At 41.1% G+C, this 22,286-nt stretch overlaps 1 protein-coding gene across 1 annotated transcript in view; it reads right to left on the bottom strand.

Annotated features, from left to right (window-relative positions):
• CUNH4orf45 (chromosome unknown C4orf45 homolog) overlaps positions 1-22,062 on the bottom strand; it is an 86,937-nt gene extending 64,875 nt beyond the window's left edge. Inside the window, exon 1 of the mRNA XM_036282273.1 lies at positions 21,999-22,062. Within this exon, the coding sequence (XP_036138166.1) occupies positions 21,999-22,062 (64 nt within the window). The remainder of the gene's footprint in view (positions 1-21,998) is intronic.
• Between the last annotated feature and the right edge of the window lie 224 nt (positions 22,063-22,286).

The raw sequence follows: 22,286 nt of genomic DNA on the forward strand, positions 1-22,286 counted from the left end.
TTTTTATGGTTATGCATATTATTCCTCAGTTGGCTCCTTAAATAAAAATTAAAAATAATTAGAAAGATTTTCAAAAGATATCCTACTTAGCACAGATTTATTAACATTTAGAGCTCAGACTACTTGAAGAAACATATTTCGAAACTCCATTTACAAGCTATATGATTATGTAAAATGTGGAGCTGAAATCAAATAGTATTATGCTCACAAGTGTCATAATTTAAATCAGGAGGGGGTCCAGCTGGTGTGGCCCAGTGGTTGAGCATCGACCCATGCACCAGGAGGTCGCCGGTTTGATTCCCGGTCAGGGCACATGCCTGGGTTGTGGGCCCGATCTCGAATGGGGGGCATGCAGGAGGCAGCCAATTGATGTTCTCTTTTATTGATGTTTCTATCTCTTTCTCCCTCTCCCTTTCTCGCTCTCTAAAATTACTAAAGGACAATGATAATAATAATAATGATAATTCAGGAAGGGGATTCTGAGAGGCTTTCTGAGCTGATACCTTTAGAGCTGATACCTTTAGATTAGAAAATACATTTTGCTTGACACCGGTGAGGGCACGGTGGGGGGAGGGGAGGTGACTGTCGTTTTCAGTAAAAATAACTCTGGCTAACCTAGCACTACAGGATTTTGGAACAATTATTTATGAAGTAATGCTGGTACAAAATGGCACCAAGTGATTCTGCTCATTTTGAATCTCCCCTCAATAGTGGTATTGCATACTGTTGTATTCCTGCTTACAGGAAAGCAAATTAACTTTCCACATTTGAATAGGTGGTCACTAGTTCCAAATCTACAGTTGTGACTGAGTAGTCACAGGCTTCTCACAGTAACCAAAATATCATATTAAATCTTTTTCAAATGAGAGAGACAGAAAAATTGGAATCCTTGTGCATTGCTGGTGGGAATGTTAAAATGGTACAGCTGCTGCAGAAAGTGGTAATTCTCCCCAAATTTAAACACAGTTCAGCTGGTGTGGTTCAGTGGCTTAAGCATCATCCCATGGACTGACTGAGAGGTCCAGGTTCGATTCCCAGTCAAGACACATGCGGGGTTGCAGACTTGATCCCCAGTAGGGGGCGTGCGGGAGGTAAGCTGATCAATGCATCTTTCTCACATCAATGTTTCTTTCTCTCTTCCTTTCTCTCTAAAAAAAGCAATAAAAACATATTTATTTTTTTTTTATCCTCACCCAAGGATATTTTTCGATATTTTCTTCAGATAGAGTGGGAGGGAGAGAGAGAGAGAAAAACATCGACATGAAAGAGACACATCGAGTGGTTGCCACCCAACAACCCAAACAGGGCCGGGACAAACTGCAACCGAGGTACATGCCCTTAGCGGGAACCCAACCCGGTCTCTCCAGACCGCAGGCCAACGCTCTAACCGCTGAGCCAAACCGGCCAGGGCAATAAAGACGTATTTAAAAACAAGCAACTTAAACATAGAATAATAATACAACCCAGCAATTCCATAGCAGCATTGTTCACAATAGCCAAGAGGTAGAACAACCCAAGTGTCCATTGATGAATTGGCAGATAAAACAAAATATGAGTGTGTGTGTGTGTGTACGCACATGCTAGGGCTTTTATAACAGAATACTAGACTAGGTGGCTGAAACAACAGCTCTAGAGGCTGGGGCTGGAAGTACAAGAGCAAGGTGCCTTCAGGGACCAGTTTCTGGTGAGATGCTCTCCTTCACTTGCAGAGGCCCCCTCTCTCTGTCGTCACATGGAGAGAAGAAGAGCTCCGGTGTTCCTTCTTCTTACCAGGATACCAGTTTCATGGGGATAGAGTCCCACCCTATGACCTTATTTAACCTTAATTACCTCCCTAAGGGACCTGTCTCCACATACAATCACGCCGGGGATTGGACTTCAGTGTATGAAAATTGTCAGGGGGAGGGGAGAACAATTCAGTCCATGACAACGTACAATACGTACAATGAATCATTATTCATGCGACGAGTCATAAAAAGGAAGGAAATTGTGACACAAGCTACAGCATAGTTGAAACCTGAACACATTATGTTAAGTGAAATAGGCCAATCACAAAAATGCTTCAACTTATATGAGATTACTAAGGTGGTTGAATTCACTGAGACAGAAAGAACAGTGGTTGCCAGGGGCTGGGAAGGGGGAAATGGAGGGTTCAGTGTTTAAGGGACACAGAGTTTCAATTTTGCAAGATGAGAAAGTTGTGAAGCCAGATGGTGAGAGTTGAATAACGATGTAAATGTACTTACTGCTACAGCACTGTATGTTTTTATTTATTTATTTTTTTATCCTCACCCGAGGAGAGAGAGAGAGAAACATCGATGTGAAAGAGAGACATCGAATGGCTGCCACCCGCACGACCCAACCAGGGCTGGGGACAAACTGCAACCGAGGTACATGCGCCTAGTGGGAACTGAACCTGGGTCTCTCTGATCCACAGGCCGACGCTCTAACCGCTGAGCCAAACCGGCCAGGGCAGCACTGTATGTTTTTAAGTAATTATCATTTTTTGTTTTAAATTATCACTTTGTCCCCGGCCCTGGTTGGTTGTGCGGGTGGCAGCCACTCGATGTGTCCCTTTCACGTCGATGTTTCTCTCTCTGTCTCTTCCTCTCTCTCCCTCCCACTCTACCTGAACAAAAAATGGAAAAATGTCCTCGGGTGAGGACAAAAAAACAAAAACAAAAACAAATTGCCCTGGCCAGCGTGGCTCAGTGGTTAGAGCGTTGGCTTGTCCACTAGAGGGTCTCAGGTTCAATTCCCGCTCAAGGGCACATACCTGGGTTGTAGGTCTGATCCCTGGCCCTGGTCAGGGTGTGTGCGGAGGCAACTGATCGATGTGACCCTCTCACATCGATGTTTCTCTCTCTCTCTCTCTCCCTGTCCCCCCTCCCTTCTACTCTCACTAAAAAACAATGGAAAAATAGCCTCCAGTGAGGATTAACAACAACACAACAAAATTAAATGAATCATTTTATGTTATGTTTAAAATAACATAATTTTTTAAAGGAAAAAGATTAGAAAAGCTCTCTTAGATTAACCAGTCATGCTTTAGTAGACAACCCCAAATGGCGCTCCCTCCTGGACCTGTTCCTCCTGAATACATTTGAACACACGTGGGCTATGTTGCCACGCGGTGCCATCAGTCTGCCAGCCAGGCTCATTCTTCGTTTTATGCTTTTTTCTACATTGTCTTTTCAAATGTACGAGATGGGCATTTCATCTCCTGCATCCACCTTTCTGTAGAGTCTCCTAAATGTTCTGTGGGAAGCGCAACTTAGTTGCTCTCAAGTGTCATCACAGTGATGGTAATAAAATCATATATTTACTGAATTACTGGAAAATCAGTGTGGGGACTTCCAAAGCCCGACAAGAATGTAAATAATTTAACACTGTTGTTAGATGTTAACTGACTCTAAACTAGCAGAGTTGGCAAGTCCCAGATTTGTGTTGTCTTTGGTCTCTTTCCCTTCCCCAGCCAATATACAGACGCAGGGAACGCCTGGGGCCCGACGCACAACACATATCTGTGGAGCGAATGAATAAATGTGTGATATGCATGTTCTAGAAAGAATCCCTGTTGAAGGAAGGGAGAAATCCAATGTCTCCTGGGAACCAATCAGGTGCAAACCCCCAGCAACACAGGGAAATGGTTTTACACTCCAGTGTTTGAAATACAGCTGATAATTAGGAAGGTTTTTTCCACTTAGGAAGGTTTTTTTTTGTTTTTTGTTTTATACAAGTGTAGCAAAGCATTTAGAAACTTAATGAAGTATTATTTAGTCTTTTTTGTAAGACAAAGCCAGGAACACTGGTATGACTTCCGGGCATTTGTCTTCATGTCTTTGCAAATATTGTAATGCAAGAGTTTCAAGATTTGCTAGACCAAGAGAATAGAAATAGTCTGTTAGAAAGGAGCAAGTTGGAACACAAAAATTCAGTTTTTTATATTGCATTGCATTATAATTTATGCATAACTATGAATAGCATATATTAAAATGCTGACAAAAGATTAAAACCTAAAATTTTGTGCAATCAGACTGACTAATGATTAAAACTATTTAAAAAGTATATAGGTGCTACTACATGCAAAGTTATGTTGATGGGTGAGGAGGAGGCAAAAGAATCATGGTAATAAAATCATATATTTACTGAATTACTGGAAAATCCTCAGAGGGTTTATAATCTAGCTAAGAAAAGTGTCCTACACACTGAACAGCTAGCCCAGAGCCGGGTAAGGCTGCCTTTCATTAAAAAAGAAATTCAGCCCTGGCTGGTTTGGCTCAGCAGTTAGAGCATCAGCCCTCAGACCAAAGAGACCTGGGTTCGATTCTAGCCAAGGGCACGTACCTCGGTTTTGGTTCGTCCCTGGCCCTGGTTAGGGTTGTGCGGGTAGCAGCCGATCAGTGTGTCTATGTTGCATCGATGTTTCTCCCCCCTCTCCACTCTGTCTGAAGATAAATGTAAAAATATCCTCGGATAAGGATTTAAAAAAAGAGAGAGGTTCTTGCTCACCGGAGAGTCCTAGGTTCGGTTCTTGCAAAGGGCACGTACCTCAGTTGCAGTTTGTCCCTGGCCCAGTTGGGGTTGTGTGGGTGGCAACCACTTGATGTGTCTCTCTCACGTCGATGTTTCTCTCTCTCTCTCTTCCTCCCTCTCTCCCTCTCACTCTGTCTGAAGATGAATACAAAAACGTCCTCGGGTGAGGATTAAAAAAAAGAGAGAGAGAGAAATTCAAAGAAAGGCATGATCAATGAGAAGTACTCATGAAAAATATGAGCCTTGAGCAGGACTTGTAGAGATCAATGAAATCAACAGACAAGTTTGAAAAATTAGAATTTGCAATTTTAGAAATATAAGTATACAATCAAATGAATGTGAAATGTGGGGATGGGACTCTGTTCAATTTTCCTGCTGTCTGTGTAAGAGAAATGGAGTGTAAAGCAGATTTCCAACATCACTGCCAGTGTCCATCCATCAGACAGACCACTGCGACATGTGCAGGTTCACATAAAACATCTCACAGTTTTCCTCCCTCTTCAAACCCTGGCTGTTCCTTATAGCAGAGGAAGAAATGAAAGTGATAAACATAGAACTCTCTGTAACCCACTTACTACGGCAGTGTTCACAAATTACAAAATAGCATTATCTTTGCTCCATCTGGTGCTACTTATTAGTGGGGGGAAATGCAACAACTTAAAAATGATGGGTTTGCCTGGCTGGCCAGTGTGGCTTAGTGGTTGAGTGTCCAGCCATGTAGCAAGAGGTCACCAGTATGATTCCCGATCAGGGCACATGCCCAGGTTGTGGGCCAAATCCCCAGTTGGGGTCATGCAGGAGGCGACCCATCTATGTTTCTATCTCTCTCTTCCTTCCTCTCTCTCTAAAATCAATAAAGAAAACAAATTTTTAAAAAATGATGGATCTTTTTCTAGTTTCTAATTTCTAGTTAATAAAAAAAAGGGAGATGATTAATTCTATCCTTTTTTTTTCTTTTCCCTTCTCTCTTAGATCGGCTTTCTAGATTGTCATCTTTTCTGTGTTATTTTCCTCCATTTCCTTTGGTAACCCCTTGTGGTTGCAACCTAGTTACTTCGGGCTTGTTTGTCAGTTAAAAAGGCTAAAGTGGGGAGTCCTACTGTGCTCTCAATTTCTTCTTTTTCTTGCAGCAGACTGCCTCCCACAGAGACACTGGGCGAGCAGCAGCTGGGCCCCTGGAAGAAGGGGGCGGGGGTTTAAACGCATTCCCTTTGAACTTGTCTGATTCCCTCCCATTGCTTCCCACAATGCATCTGCAATATCTTTACTTTTCTATTTCTTCTAAAAAGCAAATCTCTGTCTCCAAAGAGCATGAACATAAGGAAGCACCCGCCCTGGAAAGCTCTGTAGGAAGGTTTGAGAGAGGGGCACCTGGGTGACTCGAGTATAGATGGGAGGAAGCAGGTGGAAACTCCTTGTGTAAAATCTGTTTCTGGATGTTGCTCTCAGCAGTGCTCTATTAGTGAACAAATCACATACAACATGGAGAAGGTAGTGTTAGAGAAATATTGGACGAGGGAGGAAGAAGATCTTACAGAGGACCCTTCTCCAGCAACACGCTAATCTACTCTAGGGAAAGAAAGAAGCAAAAATGGTGAACAAAGACGTGTACCTTCTGCACTGTCCTTTTGTGCTGAGATCATCATTGACCCAGTTTAGTGATAAACAGATATCCAGAATGACTCTCTGGATAGCAGGACTAATGGTCAAATGTATAAATTGGTGTCTGTGGATAGTACGATAAGGGAAAATGCCTTCGACTGCAAACTTCTCAAGGAATTGTCAGTTATTCAGCTCATTCATCCCTTCCCTCCACACTTGTTTCTGAGTGTGCCGTGCATCTGGCTGCCCTTGGTGCTGTCTGCCTAGCCTTTGAAGCTGGAACCAGAAAGAAGGTGTCCCAGAAGTCCTGGTCCCGCAGCTGGAAGACCAAAATACACAGCTTCACAAGAAAAACTGTGGCCGTGATACACCCAGCACGGATAGGCAGTCCACCAGCAGCCAGTCGGGAAGGTGACTCAGGTCCTGGTAAACAAGCAACAGATCAAAGCCATGGGTCAAGCCAGTGGGGTTTGTAAGGTAAACTGCCACCTACAAGGCTTAACTGGACCTGAATAGGTCTCTTGTGCCTCCAAGCCTCCAAATTTGATGACCCAAGTGGAAACTGGTGCTTTCTGTCACAGCGTTAAGTTCCTGGCCCAGAAGTCAATGAAGCCGAAGAAGGAAGTGTGGAAGGGTCTGAAGGAGCTGTCCGCACCGATAAAGTGAGCCGACATATCAGCAACAGCGGGCATGAGCTGCAATGTCACCTGGTGGCCCACACCCACCTTCTGAGCACAGAAATAATGTGTCCACTGCTTCACTTCCACCATCCAAATTGCACACAAAATGTCTCTTGTGGCCCAGCTGAACCCAAAACTATGCAGAGCAAAGAATTCTGGGAAATGTAGTTCTAGCATAGCTAAGTTGACACAGCACAAACTCACCTCATTTAGGTTGTGGCAGTGAGTTCAGTCTGCTTAACATGTGGTGGTGGTCCTCTTATGTGCACTTTATGTGATTTATTTGACTTTAATATTAGGTAATATATGCATGTCAACTGCTGATGGAAACTGGACAATAACATGGACAGCTATCATGAAACAGGGCAAAAAAAAAAAGTTCAAAACGTAAGAAAGGAGAGATTTTATTTTTTTACCCCCAAGCAAGTATAATAATTCAGAATACCAGACTTGCCCTCTCTGCAAAATCTGTGGCCATCTTGAATTGCAATAAACAATTTGAGCTAGATTCAGTGTCTTCTGCTTGGGTTTACAGCAACCTCAATAGATGGCCCTTAGCTGAGAGGAATAGCAGTTCCAAATCAGACAGAGGTGAATGGGCCAGTGATTATCACCTGTCTACAACTGGGCAAGGTTTCCTCAAAGTAGAGATGGACCTCTACTGAGTGATATCGGTGGAATAACCTGGACCTTTGCATCGTGCTCTGATTGAGTGCAAAGGAGGAACTTAGTGATGGCTTATATATGAGGGAACTCTTGCCTAGGGCCCTGACATCGTGAACATGTCCCCATCCTGCTGTGTGCAGAATTTAGGTAATGAATTCCATCTGCACCTTGAACTGGATGTACTGGGTCAGAGTCAGGGTGACCAACTTATCCCAGTCTTAGCACTGAAAATCCAGTATCCTGGGAAACTCCTCATCCCGAGGAAGCTGAGACAGTTGGTCATCCTAAAAATGTGGGTGTGGCTAGAACAGAAGGTCTCAACCTGGACAACAGGAAAAGCTAAAGCCAGAGAAGAGAACAAAATAAATGTACAAGGAGGCGGCACTAGCCATCTGGCCTGCTGGCTTTGCCTGGTGAGGGCGGGGGTGGAAACAGTAAATCAGCTCTGTGCTGCTGCTGAGTTTCAAAGCTCTAATCAAGAGTCCCTAAATGTCCTTTGGTAGCACTTTAAAAAAAGTGCAAACAGAGATCCACTAGGATTTGTGATGGTCTATGCACAGCTTTTTTGTAACTGTAGAAAAGAAGAAAATAGGGAGAGATTGGGGCACAGGGGTTAAGGGTGAATCATCCTTTGGTGAAGGGAGGAGGTAGTAGATCCAAATACTTGTGATCCCTTTGGATGAACAGACTACAGGAATAACCACCATGGTAGACGTTGTCTCTGAAGCTGCCTTATTATGTAGGAGTCTCTTACTCAAAATTTTATCTACTCAGTTGTGTCTAGTTGAGATGTGAGGAAGTGAGTTCCTCGAACTGAGGTAGCTCTGACCTTGGACCCTCTGCCTTTGGGCCAGGCAGGGGGTGTGGTGTCTTACCCTTTCCATTTCTCTGTGGGGCTACCCTATCCCCCCTTCTGGGAGCCCTGTGCTTCAAGAGATGGCCCTTTCTGCACAATACATAATTTTCCTCTGGGCACAGTCTCAGCCCCAAATGCATGTTCCAACTTCAAAACATTTTAAACTAGGGCACTCTGTCATTATTTTAGGTGATTCACAGTGGTGAGGTGAACGTTTACATGTAGTTTCTGTCTACGTTTGTTACATCAGCACACAAAAATGGGTGGACAAACTCTCATCCAAATTTGGAGATGCCGTTTGACACAGTCTGGCTTAAAGGCTGGATGTTGCAAATGAAAAGCTCTCTTCTAAATTCATCCTCCAAGGAAGGCCATTAAAACTGTGACCGCCGGTGGAGAAAGCCCAGTGAAAATGCTGTGGACCAGGGCGACCAAGGTCCTCAAACCAGAAATCGTAAAGGCAGAGGTTTTCATTCTCCTACGCGACTGTGAGTGACTGCTTCTCCTTGCTGCTGTCACAGCTGGAGAGCCTGGGGGAGGAGCAGCGGGGAGTCATTTGTTTAACAGTGATTAATGGGGTTCTTGACCTATATGTAGACTAATGTAAATAGCTTCCTACTTTATAGTCCTCACACAGAGCAATCTATATCTAGACAGTATTTCCGCAGCACTGCCCCTCCCTCCGAAACCAAGGTAGGGTTATCACAGGGTTGGGGATTTACTGCAAACTCTCATTTCAATCTTTATTTTCCGAGTAATTACATTCTCAGGTCAATGATAAGATTTTTTTTTTTTTTTTTTGCCCACTTCAAGGGAGTCTAAGACATTTGGTTTGAGAGAAAGAAAAAAATCCCTAAGAGCCGGAACTAAGTTTTTGGGGTTGTTAGTTTTTTTGTTTTGTTTTTTTATCCCTGCAGACAAGAGGAGCCAACATTCCTCAGGGCATTTCCACATGTCAAAGGGTGGGTGTGTGCAGACCTAGGCACATGCAGAGCACGTGAGTGGTGGTGATAGAGCAGTGAGTGTGGCTCCAAGGTGGATCCTGTGTTCTCAGTGGCTACACAAGCCTCAGGAAAATAAATGAATGAGGTTTACCTCGTCAGTTCCTAGGATTGTAGAATCACAGGTTTGGTTTTTTTAAATTTCTTTATTTAGCCCACATGACTAGCATGTCTACTTTGTTCTGCTTCTATTTTGTGAAAAGAGGGTGGTAACAGCTACTTAGCTTGTAAATTAAAGTTTGAAAGAGTCTGAAAAACCTCTAATAGAAAGAGATGTAGGAGGTATTATTTCCTTGCTCTGAACAAAGAATTTGTCTAACTCTAATGCTATCAGCATTTATTCACTAATCTTCCTTTAACTTCAGATAGCTTTGTTTGCATAAGTTTTGACTACTTAGAGTCCTCATTATCCTGTCACCACTGCCATAATTCATTGGGCTGGAAAACGTATTTCATTTTTATATAATCACTTACAGAATGATATAATGCACATTAATTTGAAGTATACAAGTGTTCCTATTCTTTTTTAAATTGCGGGCTTTTAAATTACTTTTAAATATCGTTGGTTGTGAGCTGAAACTTCTGACTGGAGGTGAGTTGGACCTTACAGAGTAATAGAACTGGAGCATGAGTGAGCTTCAGGAGCAGAACGTATTCAGTTCCTATTGCCCTGGGGTCTTGTGTTCCCCCCGAGGTGCCACATGGGATCTTTTCTCACAGTCTCTTGGTGTGTTTAACATGTGGGTTCTAGGACCCCAGAAAATCTAACTCAGTATTTTGGGCATTCTGCGTTCATAAAAGTCTCTGTAGGTGGTTCCTAAGCGTATTAAATTTGGGGAATCTGTGCCCTAGATTGGGGATTATGGTTAGCTAAGAGACTCCTTCAGGGAGATCTTAGTATTTTGCCAGTAGAATGTGACAATGAACCCCCAAACTGGGTTTGGCTCACATTTCATGGCTCACCATGTCTCTTTTTTCCTCAGTAGCCAACCCCCACCCCAATTATGCATTGGTGAGTTGGATCATTGTTTACTAAACTGGGGAGCTGTAGCATTTATTCCAGCCTCTTAGGGTTCCTGGCTCTGCCCCCTGGTGCCTCCACCTCCCTTCCCAGGGCAGTTCACTTGACTAATGAGAATGGGCTTAAAATCTCCCCTTTCCTCTACCAGATTTCCCTGAGTGGTTCTAGCTCCTTGTCAGAGAAACTCAGTCCCCCTCATACGCCGCTTGGAGATGAGGCGGTAGGTCTCTTTGCGACATCTGTCTAGTTCAACCCTATTACAGAACAGGAACAATCAGTCTAGTCGTTTTTTCCCTGCAAATGACTGCCTCTCCTGCAGTTCTGCAATTTCCAGAAATTATTTCCTTTAGAAAGTGCTGCCCCACATAAACGATTTGACCATATAAATGAGCTGTAGTCTCTTTCTGTGATGTTATGCTTAAAGGTGTGGGTAATTTTCTATCTGCCTCAGAGGTTTCCTGGAGCATATTTTTCTTAAAGATGATATCTGTGGTCAAAGGGACCTTTTAATAGGCTCTGTGAAAGGTTTGCCTTTTTCTGGGATAATTGCTGGCAACTGGGATCAGCAAAGACAGAGAGGCACTTCATTTTTATCACTTGCTGTGAGAGGAATTGACTAGGATCATGCCCAGCAGGTGTCAAGGGTAAAGTGCTTCCTTGCAATGTGCTACCTCTCAGAGGGAGGAAAGAGGAGGGAAACAGACACAAGATAAAGAAACAAGTGTACACAACCAGATCCTTCTATGCTTTTTTTAAAAGTCCTTATGTGAGGATATTTTCCCATTGATTTTTTGATATAGGGGAAGGGAGGGAGGAAGGGAGAGAGAGAAACATTGATGTGAAAGAGACTCATTAATTGGTTGCCTCCTGCACGACCCGGACCAGGGCCAGGATTTGGAAAAAAAAAAAAAAAATAGTGCAACTATTTAAGAAAAATAAATGTTCAAAAATATTATTAAATTTGTGGTCTATGCATTTTCATGTCATTAAATCATCATAGAAAACCTTATAAAGTAAGTACTACCATCCCCAAATTACAGATGAGAAAACTGAGGTCAGAAAGGTGAAGAGGCAAAGCCAAGACTGATGTCCAAATTTACAACCTTGTTTCCTGAAATAGGATCTCCATGCTTATTTCTGTTTCCTAGAAGCTTGCACAGTAAAAAGTCAGCAAATCTTTGACAAGAGAGTTATTTATTTATTTTTTTTGGTGGTACATGCCCCTAGCGGGAACCGAACCCAGGACTCTCTGATCCGCAGGCTGACGCTCAACCGCTGAGCCAAACTGGCCAGGGCAAAAAGAGTTAATTTTTCCAAACATGGTTTTAACAACAAAAAACTTTTTTTTTCCTCTTAATCCTGAACATTTCTCCCTGATTTAAAGAAGCTATATTAATGTAACTTATAAGGTATCAACTTTGGAAGATTAAATCACAATCTGGAAAGGCAAGTAAGTACTTCTCCTTCCCATTTTAGTTCATGTAATAAAGGTGTTTATTGTTCTATAAACAAAAACAAAAACAGAAAAACTAGAGTATGAGACAAAGCTTGTCCTTAGGAATTCCTTTCTAAGACCTTGATTTAGATGCTTTTCAGTGTGGTAACAGCACCTAATGTTTTTTTTTTTCCCCCCTGCAAATCACATTAGTGATGATTTAGATGACCAACAATTTAAGGAAGGGTTGATTTGGAATTGCTGTCCCTTGTAGATAAACTTTGATTCCAGCATATCACATTCTATTATTACAAAATAAAATGCAGATGAGCCAACCAAATGTGTTAGTGCCATTAACTGTGTAAGCTTTCGTCATGATTTAGTTTTTAAAAATCTAAAACATTTGCTTTCTGAATTATAGTGGTGAGACTTAAGCTGAATTTGCAGTTAGAACTATTTTATTCTTTCTTCAAAAAGGAAACCACTGGCAGTTCAGTGTGAAGTCATTTTCTATTTTTAAAATAATTGAATTTGAGACATAACTATTAGTGTGGCAGTTTCACAGGGCAAAAAATGAGATGAATAAATGGGTCTGAAACCCAGGCTAATGGAGCAATGCTTTTCAAAATTACATATACATTTACGTATTTCTCCTACCACTTATAGTTTCATTCATCATATTGCTTTTGTCCATGTCCTAGGGAGTATTTCCAATTCTAATATATTTCTAACAGAAATTCCATGTTGTGATCATTTCTGTAGAAGGCTACAATATCCCTGGTTTACATGAGCATATTTTCTAGTAGATATGCAATGGCTGGCTAAATACATTGATATTTTTATTTGGTCAGATACCTAGATGTAATGCACATAAATACATCAAATAGACAGGGGGCAGGCAGAGGCTTACATTCTTCTGATCAAGGCTGTGTGACCTTGAGCAAGTCACTTAGCTCTCTGAACCTCAGTATTTGCATCTGAAAAATGATAGGTTAAATTAGATTATCTGTTATGCTGCCTTTTAAATTTAACATCTCATATTTATTATTCCATAAATCTCTTTGATTTGGACCAAATGGCAATTTATATTTAGAAATGAATGGGGAAAAAATCTTTTTTTTTATCTTTAAATTTATATATATTTTTTCTTTATTAATTTTTAGAGAGAGAGGAAAGGAGAGGGAGAGAGAGATAGAAACATTGATGAGAGAGAACACTGATTGGCTGCCTCCTACATGCCCCACACTGGGGATCGGGCCCATAACCTGGGCATGTGCCCTGACCGAGAATCACACCAGCGACCTCTTGATGCATGGGTCAGTGCTCAACCATTGAGCCACACTGGCCAGGCCAAAAAATCTACTTTCTTTAAATGTAATTTTTAACTTTAAGGCAGCATAAGATCTGTAACTGGGTAAACAAATTATGTCATTTATATGTAAATAGATGTTTTAAAAATATATTGCATGCTCTAAAATATTTTTAAAACCTCTTCATGATTGTGTTTATGATATTAGTTTTCACAGTAAGATTTTTGTAATGCAAAAATAAAATTACCTATAAAATCTTCTCACTAGATAATAAAACTTAGCAAATTGATAGTAAAACTTGCATGGAAGAATAAGCCAGCAAACAAAATGTTTTTAAAATACAGATGATAGTTTACCCTATGAGATTAAATTCACACTCATCAAAAACATATGTATTATAGAAATCAGAACAGTGTTTGACTTTGGGGGAGTTGACTGAGAAAAAGCATAAAGAAATTTTTGAAGGTGATAAAAATGTTCACAGTCTTGATCTAAAAATAGACATATAGGTGTGTTCACTTCGTAAAATGCTTTCAAAAAGAACATAAGATGAATGTACTTAATAGACTACATGCTACAAATCAACTTCTTAAAAAGTTTAAAAAGTTGGACTCACTGACATTTTCTCAAAAAGGATCTCTATCCTTTTATTAATTGCAAACTAAATCCTGAGATCCATCTATAATTTAGGAGGCTCTAATTATTCCATAAGAAAAGGAAGGAGTAGGAAGAGTAATATAAGCCAAAACATAAGGCTGAGTCTTTGGGAGGGTAATGTAGGGTCATTTTCCTCTTTTTCCACTTCTTTTACGTGATTTCTCCTGCCCTTTGGAGATGGATTTGTGTTCCCTTTCAGTGCCACACTGTTATGATGAATATTTAGATTAAACAAATAAAATAACTAGATAACCTGTAATGTTCTAACCAGAACAATAGATTATAAATTTACATCAACTCATGTTCATTTTTTTATTATCCAAAGCTCCTGGCCAAGTTGTTAGCATTCAATAGGTATTCCTGTATATATTTGTTAAATTGGATTTTAAATATATTTTATAATTATCAAAAATATATTTCAAAAGGAAAACTATTAAACTTTGATAGAAAAATAAAACTTGATGAGTGAGTCAAATTAGTTAAGTAGTCAAGATGTACTAATACACACTGTGAATCATCTCATGGAATAATGAAATCTCACTAGAAATTAAAGAAATGAAAATTACAACACCTCTAGCCACCAATGATAAGTATAAAAGTAGTGTTACATTTATAGTAGCAAATAAAAGAAAATTTTTATTTTAAAATTAAATTAGACATACATTTAAAAAATCCTGCAAAACTCTTAAAAGTGCTCTGAGAAATTGTTACAAAATTTCTCAGCTATTTTCTTGACCTCCTCTGATCTGGCTAGTTTTTCCTTTCATATCAGCATTGAAGATAATACCTAAAAATTATTAATAGCAACAAAATAGCTTCTATGTTCTTATTACAACTATATACTATTTGATGTATGATATGGATTAAATAATTTTCTTTATTTGCTTAACCAGGTTACATAACCACTTATGCCAATGAGAACATGGGCTTTCCATTACAAGTGGTTCCCCCACCCCACCCCCGCCGGTGTGGCTCAGTGGATTGAGCACTGTCCCATGGACTGAGAGGTCCCAGTTGGATTCCCAGTCAGGGCACGTCCCCGGGTTTTGGGCTTGGTCCCTAGAAGGGGGCATGCAGGAGGCAGCAATTGATGTTTCTCTCTCACATCAATGTTCCTGTCCCTGTCTCCCTTGCCCTCTCTCTAAAAAATCAATCAAAACATATTTCAAAAATCAAGAAAAGAGCCCGGACTGTGTGGCTCAGTGGTTGAGCATCGACCCATGCACCAAGAGGTCGCCGGTTCAATTCCTGGTCAGGGCACATGCCCAGGTTGTGGGCCAGATCCCCAGTGGGGGGCATAAAGGAGGCGGCTGATCGATGTTCCCTCTCCCTTCCTCTCTCTCTAAAATCAATAAAGAAAAAAAAATTAAAAACAAATGCAAGTCATTTCAAAAATAGAGGAAATCGGTCTGGGTCCCAATAAGTTGGAAAGATACTAAGTGAACAGGCTTATAGGAGTTGAACTTATTGTACAAACGTTGGCGTGTTGAGAACCTGCACGCGTCCTGGGGACAGCAGCTGCCGCCGGCTAGGGAAGAGCCGCTTGGCGGCTGCCCGAACGACAACCTCTCCCTGGTGGTACACAGACAGGGACCTGCGCCTGGTAAACCAGATGGGAGTGACGAGCCAAGTGACGAGCTTTGCCCGACCCTGTCCCACTGGCCTTGGAGCCCAGCTGCGGGCCAGCTCGCCAATTCCAGCGGCACTGGCCCTGCACCTCAAGGGTCCTGGCCACTCAGACTCCAGTTGTTTACCATGTTGGGGGAGCGATGGTTAGCAGCTGGCATCTGACGCTAGGAGCAGGGTTCTTGTCCCTGTGAAAGGAACACATTGAGTTGCTGCCTCCCCCACGACCCAACCAGGGCTGGGGACAAACTGCCACCGAGGTCCGTGCCCTTAGCGGAACCGAACCCGGGTCTCTCCGGACCGCAGGCCGACGCTCTAACTGCTGAGCCAAACCGGCCAGGGGTGTCTTTGTAGTTTTCAAAAGAGATACCAAGGAGGCTGCTTGACTTAGGACATGCTCGAAAATCCTCTGGGCAGACGATGCAGAGCAGAAAGGGGGGCCAGAGGGACATTTAAAAGCTGTAGAACTCGTATTTAATCTCTCTTGTTTGGGGCTGATAAAACCTCCTTTTCAGGATTATTATGGTCACGGATTACCCAGCACTTACTAGGGACTCAGCTCTTTCTTTCTTTCCTTCCAGACATGCCTCCATCACCAGGACTCCTGGTGGTCCCTGTGCCTTTGCCAGACTTCTGGATCTTGAGAGTCTGTCTATAGTGCTCCTTTCTTCCTTACCTCCCTTAGTCTACATCTGCTTCACTTTCCAGCCTTTCCCTTTCTGATCCTGCTCCCCTATCCCTTTAAGAGCATTGTATATACGTCTCCTCTGCCTGGACCCTGCCTCCCCTCCCTGGCTCCTGAGGCCAAAGTTTAGGGAGCTGCAAAGTCAGCCTTGGGATCCTGCCAGGACTCCGGGACAAAGTCCATCTCAGAGGGGCCTAGGACGGTTGTGGGTAAGCGGGATGGGTGCCAGCCATTTCCATCTCTCCCTAACATGTCCTTCCCCCTCAACGAGAACATATATCACCAGGATCTAGATTGAAGAGACTCAGGGGATTATCCAGATTAGCAATTCTTGACTTTAAGAATCTGTGGTCTCTCTCCCCACAGAAGGCAAGAATTTCAGAGTTAGTAACCTTCCTTTAAACCTATCCATAGATTCTCTAGAGGTCTGTGGAACCCAGACTAAGAACTCCCGCCTTGAGCCAACCCCCCAAGGTGACAGGCTTGGTTATTTAACAGCCCAAACAAGAACTCAGGGGTTCAGACTTCCATTCCAGTTCTCTTTTCACTCACCTTAGAGCCTCCACCCAAGGTCCTGATTTAAAGTGACACTATTAGTCTTTATTGCGACCAACACCAGAGGGAATTATGAGGAAGGGAAATGATACAGCTCTACCTAGTGTGCAGAATGACTTAAAACTCAGTCCTTTATTCCCACATTTACCAGCTGAGATGCTGCGAGCACGTGCCAAACACTGGGCTGGGCACCCAGAGAGGAGAAGGAAGACACTGTCCCCAACCACAGCTGCTCTCGGAATACAGACAGATGAAGTAAACACCAAAACAGTGTGAGGGCTTTGATGGAGGTCACAGAGAGCAAAGGCCTCACAGGGAGGGCCCTGGAGACGAATGCTGCTTGAGCTGATTTTGAAGACGTCAGTGTAAGAAACGTCCAAACAACATATGCCAGGGAACAAGATCTAAAATATTCCCAAGAATAACAGTTTTGCAGTTTTTATTTTTTTGTTAATTCTCGCTCAAGGATATCCTTATCCGAGGATATTTTTTCCACTGATTTTTTAGAGAGAGTGAAAGGGAGGGAGAGAGTGGGGAAAGAGAGAGAGGGGGAAACACTGATGTGAGAGAGACACATCAATTGGTTGCCTCTCGACACACCCCACCTGGGGCAAGGGATCAAACCTGCAACCCAGTTACAAACCCAAGACCCGAGACACTAACCACTGAATCACACCAGCCAAGGCTGAAAACAACCCTCTGGCACTCAAAGGAGGGAAAATCGAGGAGGGGGAAAGAAGCAAAAATGAAATCTCCTGCTCTGCTTTCCTTAAGTATGTAGAAGAGCCAGCCAACTGGTTGACCTGGCAGGCAGCAGAAGGTGGGCTTTGGGGACCTGGAGCATGGACGACCAACCACCTTCTCCAAGCCCTGCCTGCCTCACTCTAAGGCAGGGGCTGTGGCTTTATCTACAGTTGGTAGAATAAAGCCTAAAACATTGCTAGACTCCTACTTCACTCTCTTCCATATCCCGCTCTTCAAGGGGCAGTCAATTTCTCTTAATATTGATATGAAAATAAGGGAAATACAACTTTTATTCGAAATTATAAAAACATTCCCTTTTTACGAGGCAAAGGACAAGGTTGGCCAGAGCTAGTTCAACCATACTGTGAGCTAACTGTAGAAAAAAAACTTTAGTGTTCTTTCTTGTGTAATAAAAGCTAACCTATTTACTCTGGGGGAAAAAAAAAAAAAAGTGTGTTGTGTGTTGACCACAGCAGCATCCAAGACATGAGTTTTCCACAAGGACTGAATCTAAAGCCAAATTCAAACTATAGAAAATACAGAGGCTAGAGGAACAAGTTAAATGACATGACAAGGAACCACTAGGAAAATTCAGAACATTAGAACATGTTTCTCTTGGATAACTGACCCAATTTCTGCAACAAGTAAATGGCAAAAAAAAGGAAAAAAGAGCCCTGGCCAGTTTTACTCAGTGGTTAGCGTGTTGGCCTGCAGACAAAAGAGTCCCGGGTTCAATTTCAGCTAAAGGCACGTACCTCAGTTGCGGTTCGTCCCCTGTGTCTCTCTCACATCAATGTTTCTCTCTCTCTCTCCCTCCCACTCAGTCTGAAGATAAATGTAAAAATATCCTTGGGTAAGAATTAAAAAAAAAGAAGAAAGACTGCACAAGCTTAAAAGACTGAGAAAGACAACATAATCAAATACAACATATAGAGTTTGGATCCTTATTCTCACCGTCAACTGTAAAAATGCATTTTTAGAGACAATGAGGAAAATTTTGTTACTGTTAATTTTGGTAGGAGTGACAATGGCAATGTGGTCATTTAAGAATATGTTCATATTTTTTTGGAAATGCACAATAAGATATATAGGAGTGACATAGTGTGATGTCTAGGATTCACTTTAGAATATTTCAATGAGAGAAAAAGAAAAAAGAATATAAATAAGAAAAAAATAAATGTGGGAAAATTTTGATAGTTGTTGATTATAGGTGACAGGTAAGTGGGAGTTTACTGCCACATGTTTAAATTCATTCATAATAAAAAAAAATTTAAAGTTATATCCAAAAAGATTAATATTTATCTCTCCAGTTGTTAAATATAAATAAATGTCATTTAATAATATTTCCAGCCTTTAAATATACTTTTTTCATAGTAGTTTGCACAATTCTCCAGTTTGTGCTAACAAGGGTCTATATCTTTCACCTACTAATTCTACATTTGTAAATGTGCCACAAAAAAATAACAGAAAGAGAAAAATAATGTATGTGAAAATATTCATGTAACTCTATTATGACAGTGAAAATTTGGAAATTAAATATAAAATAAAGGAGAATGTGAAGTTAATTATTATATAGCAACACAATGTAATTAATTTAATATAATCAATATATTATTAATACATTAATAGAATAATTGATATATTATAATCAATATAATATAATTATTATATATTAGTATAATGAAAGATCATAAATATATTAAAGGTAACAAGAATTTGAACTATGTAAATACATAAAACTAAGAATACACCCACATAAATTATAAGAAATTTGAAGTACTAATTAAGACACACAGTTGCAAATGACAGAAAACTGACCTAAGACAAAGAAGAAATTTATTGGCTGATGGAAATGAAAAGTTTGAGACACAAATATCACCTCTAAATGGATCATAGACCTAAACAAAAACAAAATGCCATAAAACTTCTAGAAGAAAACATAGGAAAAAAATCTAGGTGACCTTGGATTTGGGGGTGAGTTTCTAGATACAACATCAAAAGCATGATTCGTGGAAGAAAACATTGATAGTTGTACTTTATTAAAACTAAAAACTTCTGCTCTATGAAAGACTCTGTTAAGTGAGTGAAAACATAAGTCAGACTTGGAGAAAATATTTTCAAAACACTTATATGATAAAGGACTTGTATCCAAAATATCCACTGAATTCTTAAAACTCAACAATAAGAAAAGAAAAAACCCAATTAGAAAATAGGCAAACATTATGAACAGACATCTCACCATAAGATATACAGCTGGCAGTAAGCATGTGATCATCGTTCATTAGGGAACTGTGAATTAAACAAGAATGAGGAGTAACTGCATACCTATTAGAATGGCTAAAAGTAAAAAACAGACAATCCCAAATGCTGACAAGGGTGCAAAGCAACAAAGACTCTCCCTCGTTGCGGGTGAGAATGCATCATGGCACAGCAGCTCTGGAAGACAGTTTGGCAGCTTCCCACAAACGGAAACAGTCTTACCATGTGTCCCAGCAGTCACATTCCTGAGTATTTACCAAATTGATTTGAAACCATATCCACAGAAAAGTCAGCACACACATGTTTATAGAAGCTTTTTCCAGAATTGCTAAGAACTGTAATAGGTGAATAGATAAACAAATTATGGTACATCTAGACAATGAAATATTATTCAGTGATAAAAGAAATGAGCTTATCAACCCACGAAAAGACAAAGAGGGACCTTAAATGTATATTGGCAAGTGAAAGAAGCCAATCTGAAAAACCTACATAATGTACAATTACAGCTCCATGACATTCAGGCAAAACTATAGAGAGGGAAAAGGTCAGTGGTTGCCAGGATCTTGGGAAGAGAAAAGAGGAAAATGAGTAGGTGAAGCACAGGGGATGTTAGAGTGATGGAGCTATTCTGTATGATTCTAAAATGATGGATATGTAACCTATAGATTTGTCAAAGCCTATAAACTTTATAGCACAGAGAGCAAACCTTAATGTACACATATTTTTAAAAAATCATTTAGAAGATTCCAGAAAAAATTCAGACCATGACAAGAGAATCTAACTGTATTACAAATGTATGACAAAACCTCACTGAAAGGGGTGTGGGAGAAAGGAGCTGACCTAAGTAACTGGAAATGAGTAGAACCTTTAAGTTTTAAGCAAAAGGAACTGCAAAGAAGCACATTATTCCAGTTAATAAAGGGTGTGTGTGTGTGTGTGTATGTGTGTGTGTCTCATGGAGTGCAGGTTAACAATTCAGATATTGTATATATGTATACTTAAAGAACTAAATCAATGGCAAATAGATGGGGCCGGAGTTCTCATGATGAGTGGGATAAAAGCAAGGGGACATGCTTATAAAATGTCATGGTTTATTTTTTTTTATTTTTTATCCTCACCCGAGGACATTTTTCCATTTTTTGTTCAGGTACAGTGGGAGGGAGAGAGAGGAACAGAGTGAGAGAGAGAAACATCGATGTGAAAGGAACACATCGAGTGGCTGCCACCCACACAGCCGACCAGGGCCGGGGACAAACTGCAACCGAGGTACATGCCCTTAGTGGGAACCGAACCCGGGTCTCTCAGGACCGCAGGCCGACGCTCCAACCGCTGAGCCAAACCGGCCAAGGCAAAATGTCATGGTTTAAAAGTATAAAGAAAATAAGGTGAAATTTAGTTTATTTCCCATAGACTTATCACAACTAGTCATATTCTATTTAATTACATTTTATTGCAAGTCTACAGACACACACCACCCAAATCATTTTAAACAAGTTGAAGGAACCAAACACAAGTAAACACTTTTACTAGGTTAAATGCACATCTTGCTCAGATTTTTATCAATCAAAGATGTCAAATTTATAAAAGTATGTGAAGCTTAAATCATAAATAATTACAAGTTGATCAAAGTATACTTCTTATTTATTTATTTAAAAAAATTTTTTTTAATCCTCACCCAAGGATATTTTTGCATTTATCTTCAAATAGAGAGGGAGGGAGGGGGGAAAGAGAGAGAGAAAAACATCAGTGCGAGAGAGACACATGGCTGGTTGCCACCCACATGACTCCAACCGGGGCGGCGAGAAACTATAACCAAGGTACGTGCCCTTACGGGAACCGAACCCAGGACTCTCTGGTCCACGGGCCGACACTCTAACCGCTGAGCCAAACCGGCCAGGGCCAAAGTATACTTTTTATTAGCATCAGATCCTCTTACACAAAATGAACTTTAGGATATAAAAACGTTCCTTTGTGAAAGTTAGCTCAGATATAGTGAGAACTGGGATGTCACAGAGCAGTTTATAGCAGCACGGTGTTTATGGATGCCCAGATTGAGTGTGCATAGTAAGAGCAGCAATGTCATGTGAAATAAACTCACATGATTATTCCATTCTTTATTACTTATTGATTGATGAGAGAGAGAGAGAAACTTATTCATGCATTCATTAGTTGATTCTTGTATATGCCCTGACTGGAGATCAAACCTGCAAACTTGATGTATGGAGACAACGTTCTAACAAACTGAGCTATCCGGCCAGGGCCAATTCTTGTATCCATTATGTGAGTATCATATGTGACCATCATATGGGTGAGGAATAATGAAAGTTCAGATGGCTTTGTGAAATCGTACGGAAAATCTCTTTACCTGTCAGAATCATGCGTTTTCCCACAGTGGCCGATATGGGCTCTCGATATGCAACAGACGCCATGGCCAAGGTCTGAACTGTGCACTGGGTTTTCTTTCTCAGTTCCTCAGACCAGTTTTTCCACACCAGTAACGGTCAGAGACTCTGTGGTCTTCGTGCTCCCTGTCTGTGACCTGAACTGAGTGGTTGCTAAGGACTCTTAACGGGGTGTTCCTTCCAGCAGAGTTCTGTATTCCAATTTCCAAGAACAGACAGATGCAGTGGTAGCCTTCCCAAGAATTACATCC

The sequence above is a fragment of the Molossus molossus genome, unplaced genomic scaffold (assembly GCF_014108415.1).
Source record: "Molossus molossus isolate mMolMol1 unplaced genomic scaffold, mMolMol1.p scaffold_m16_p_4, whole genome shotgun sequence".
Taxonomy (NCBI): domain Eukaryota; kingdom Metazoa; phylum Chordata; class Mammalia; order Chiroptera; family Molossidae; genus Molossus; species Molossus molossus.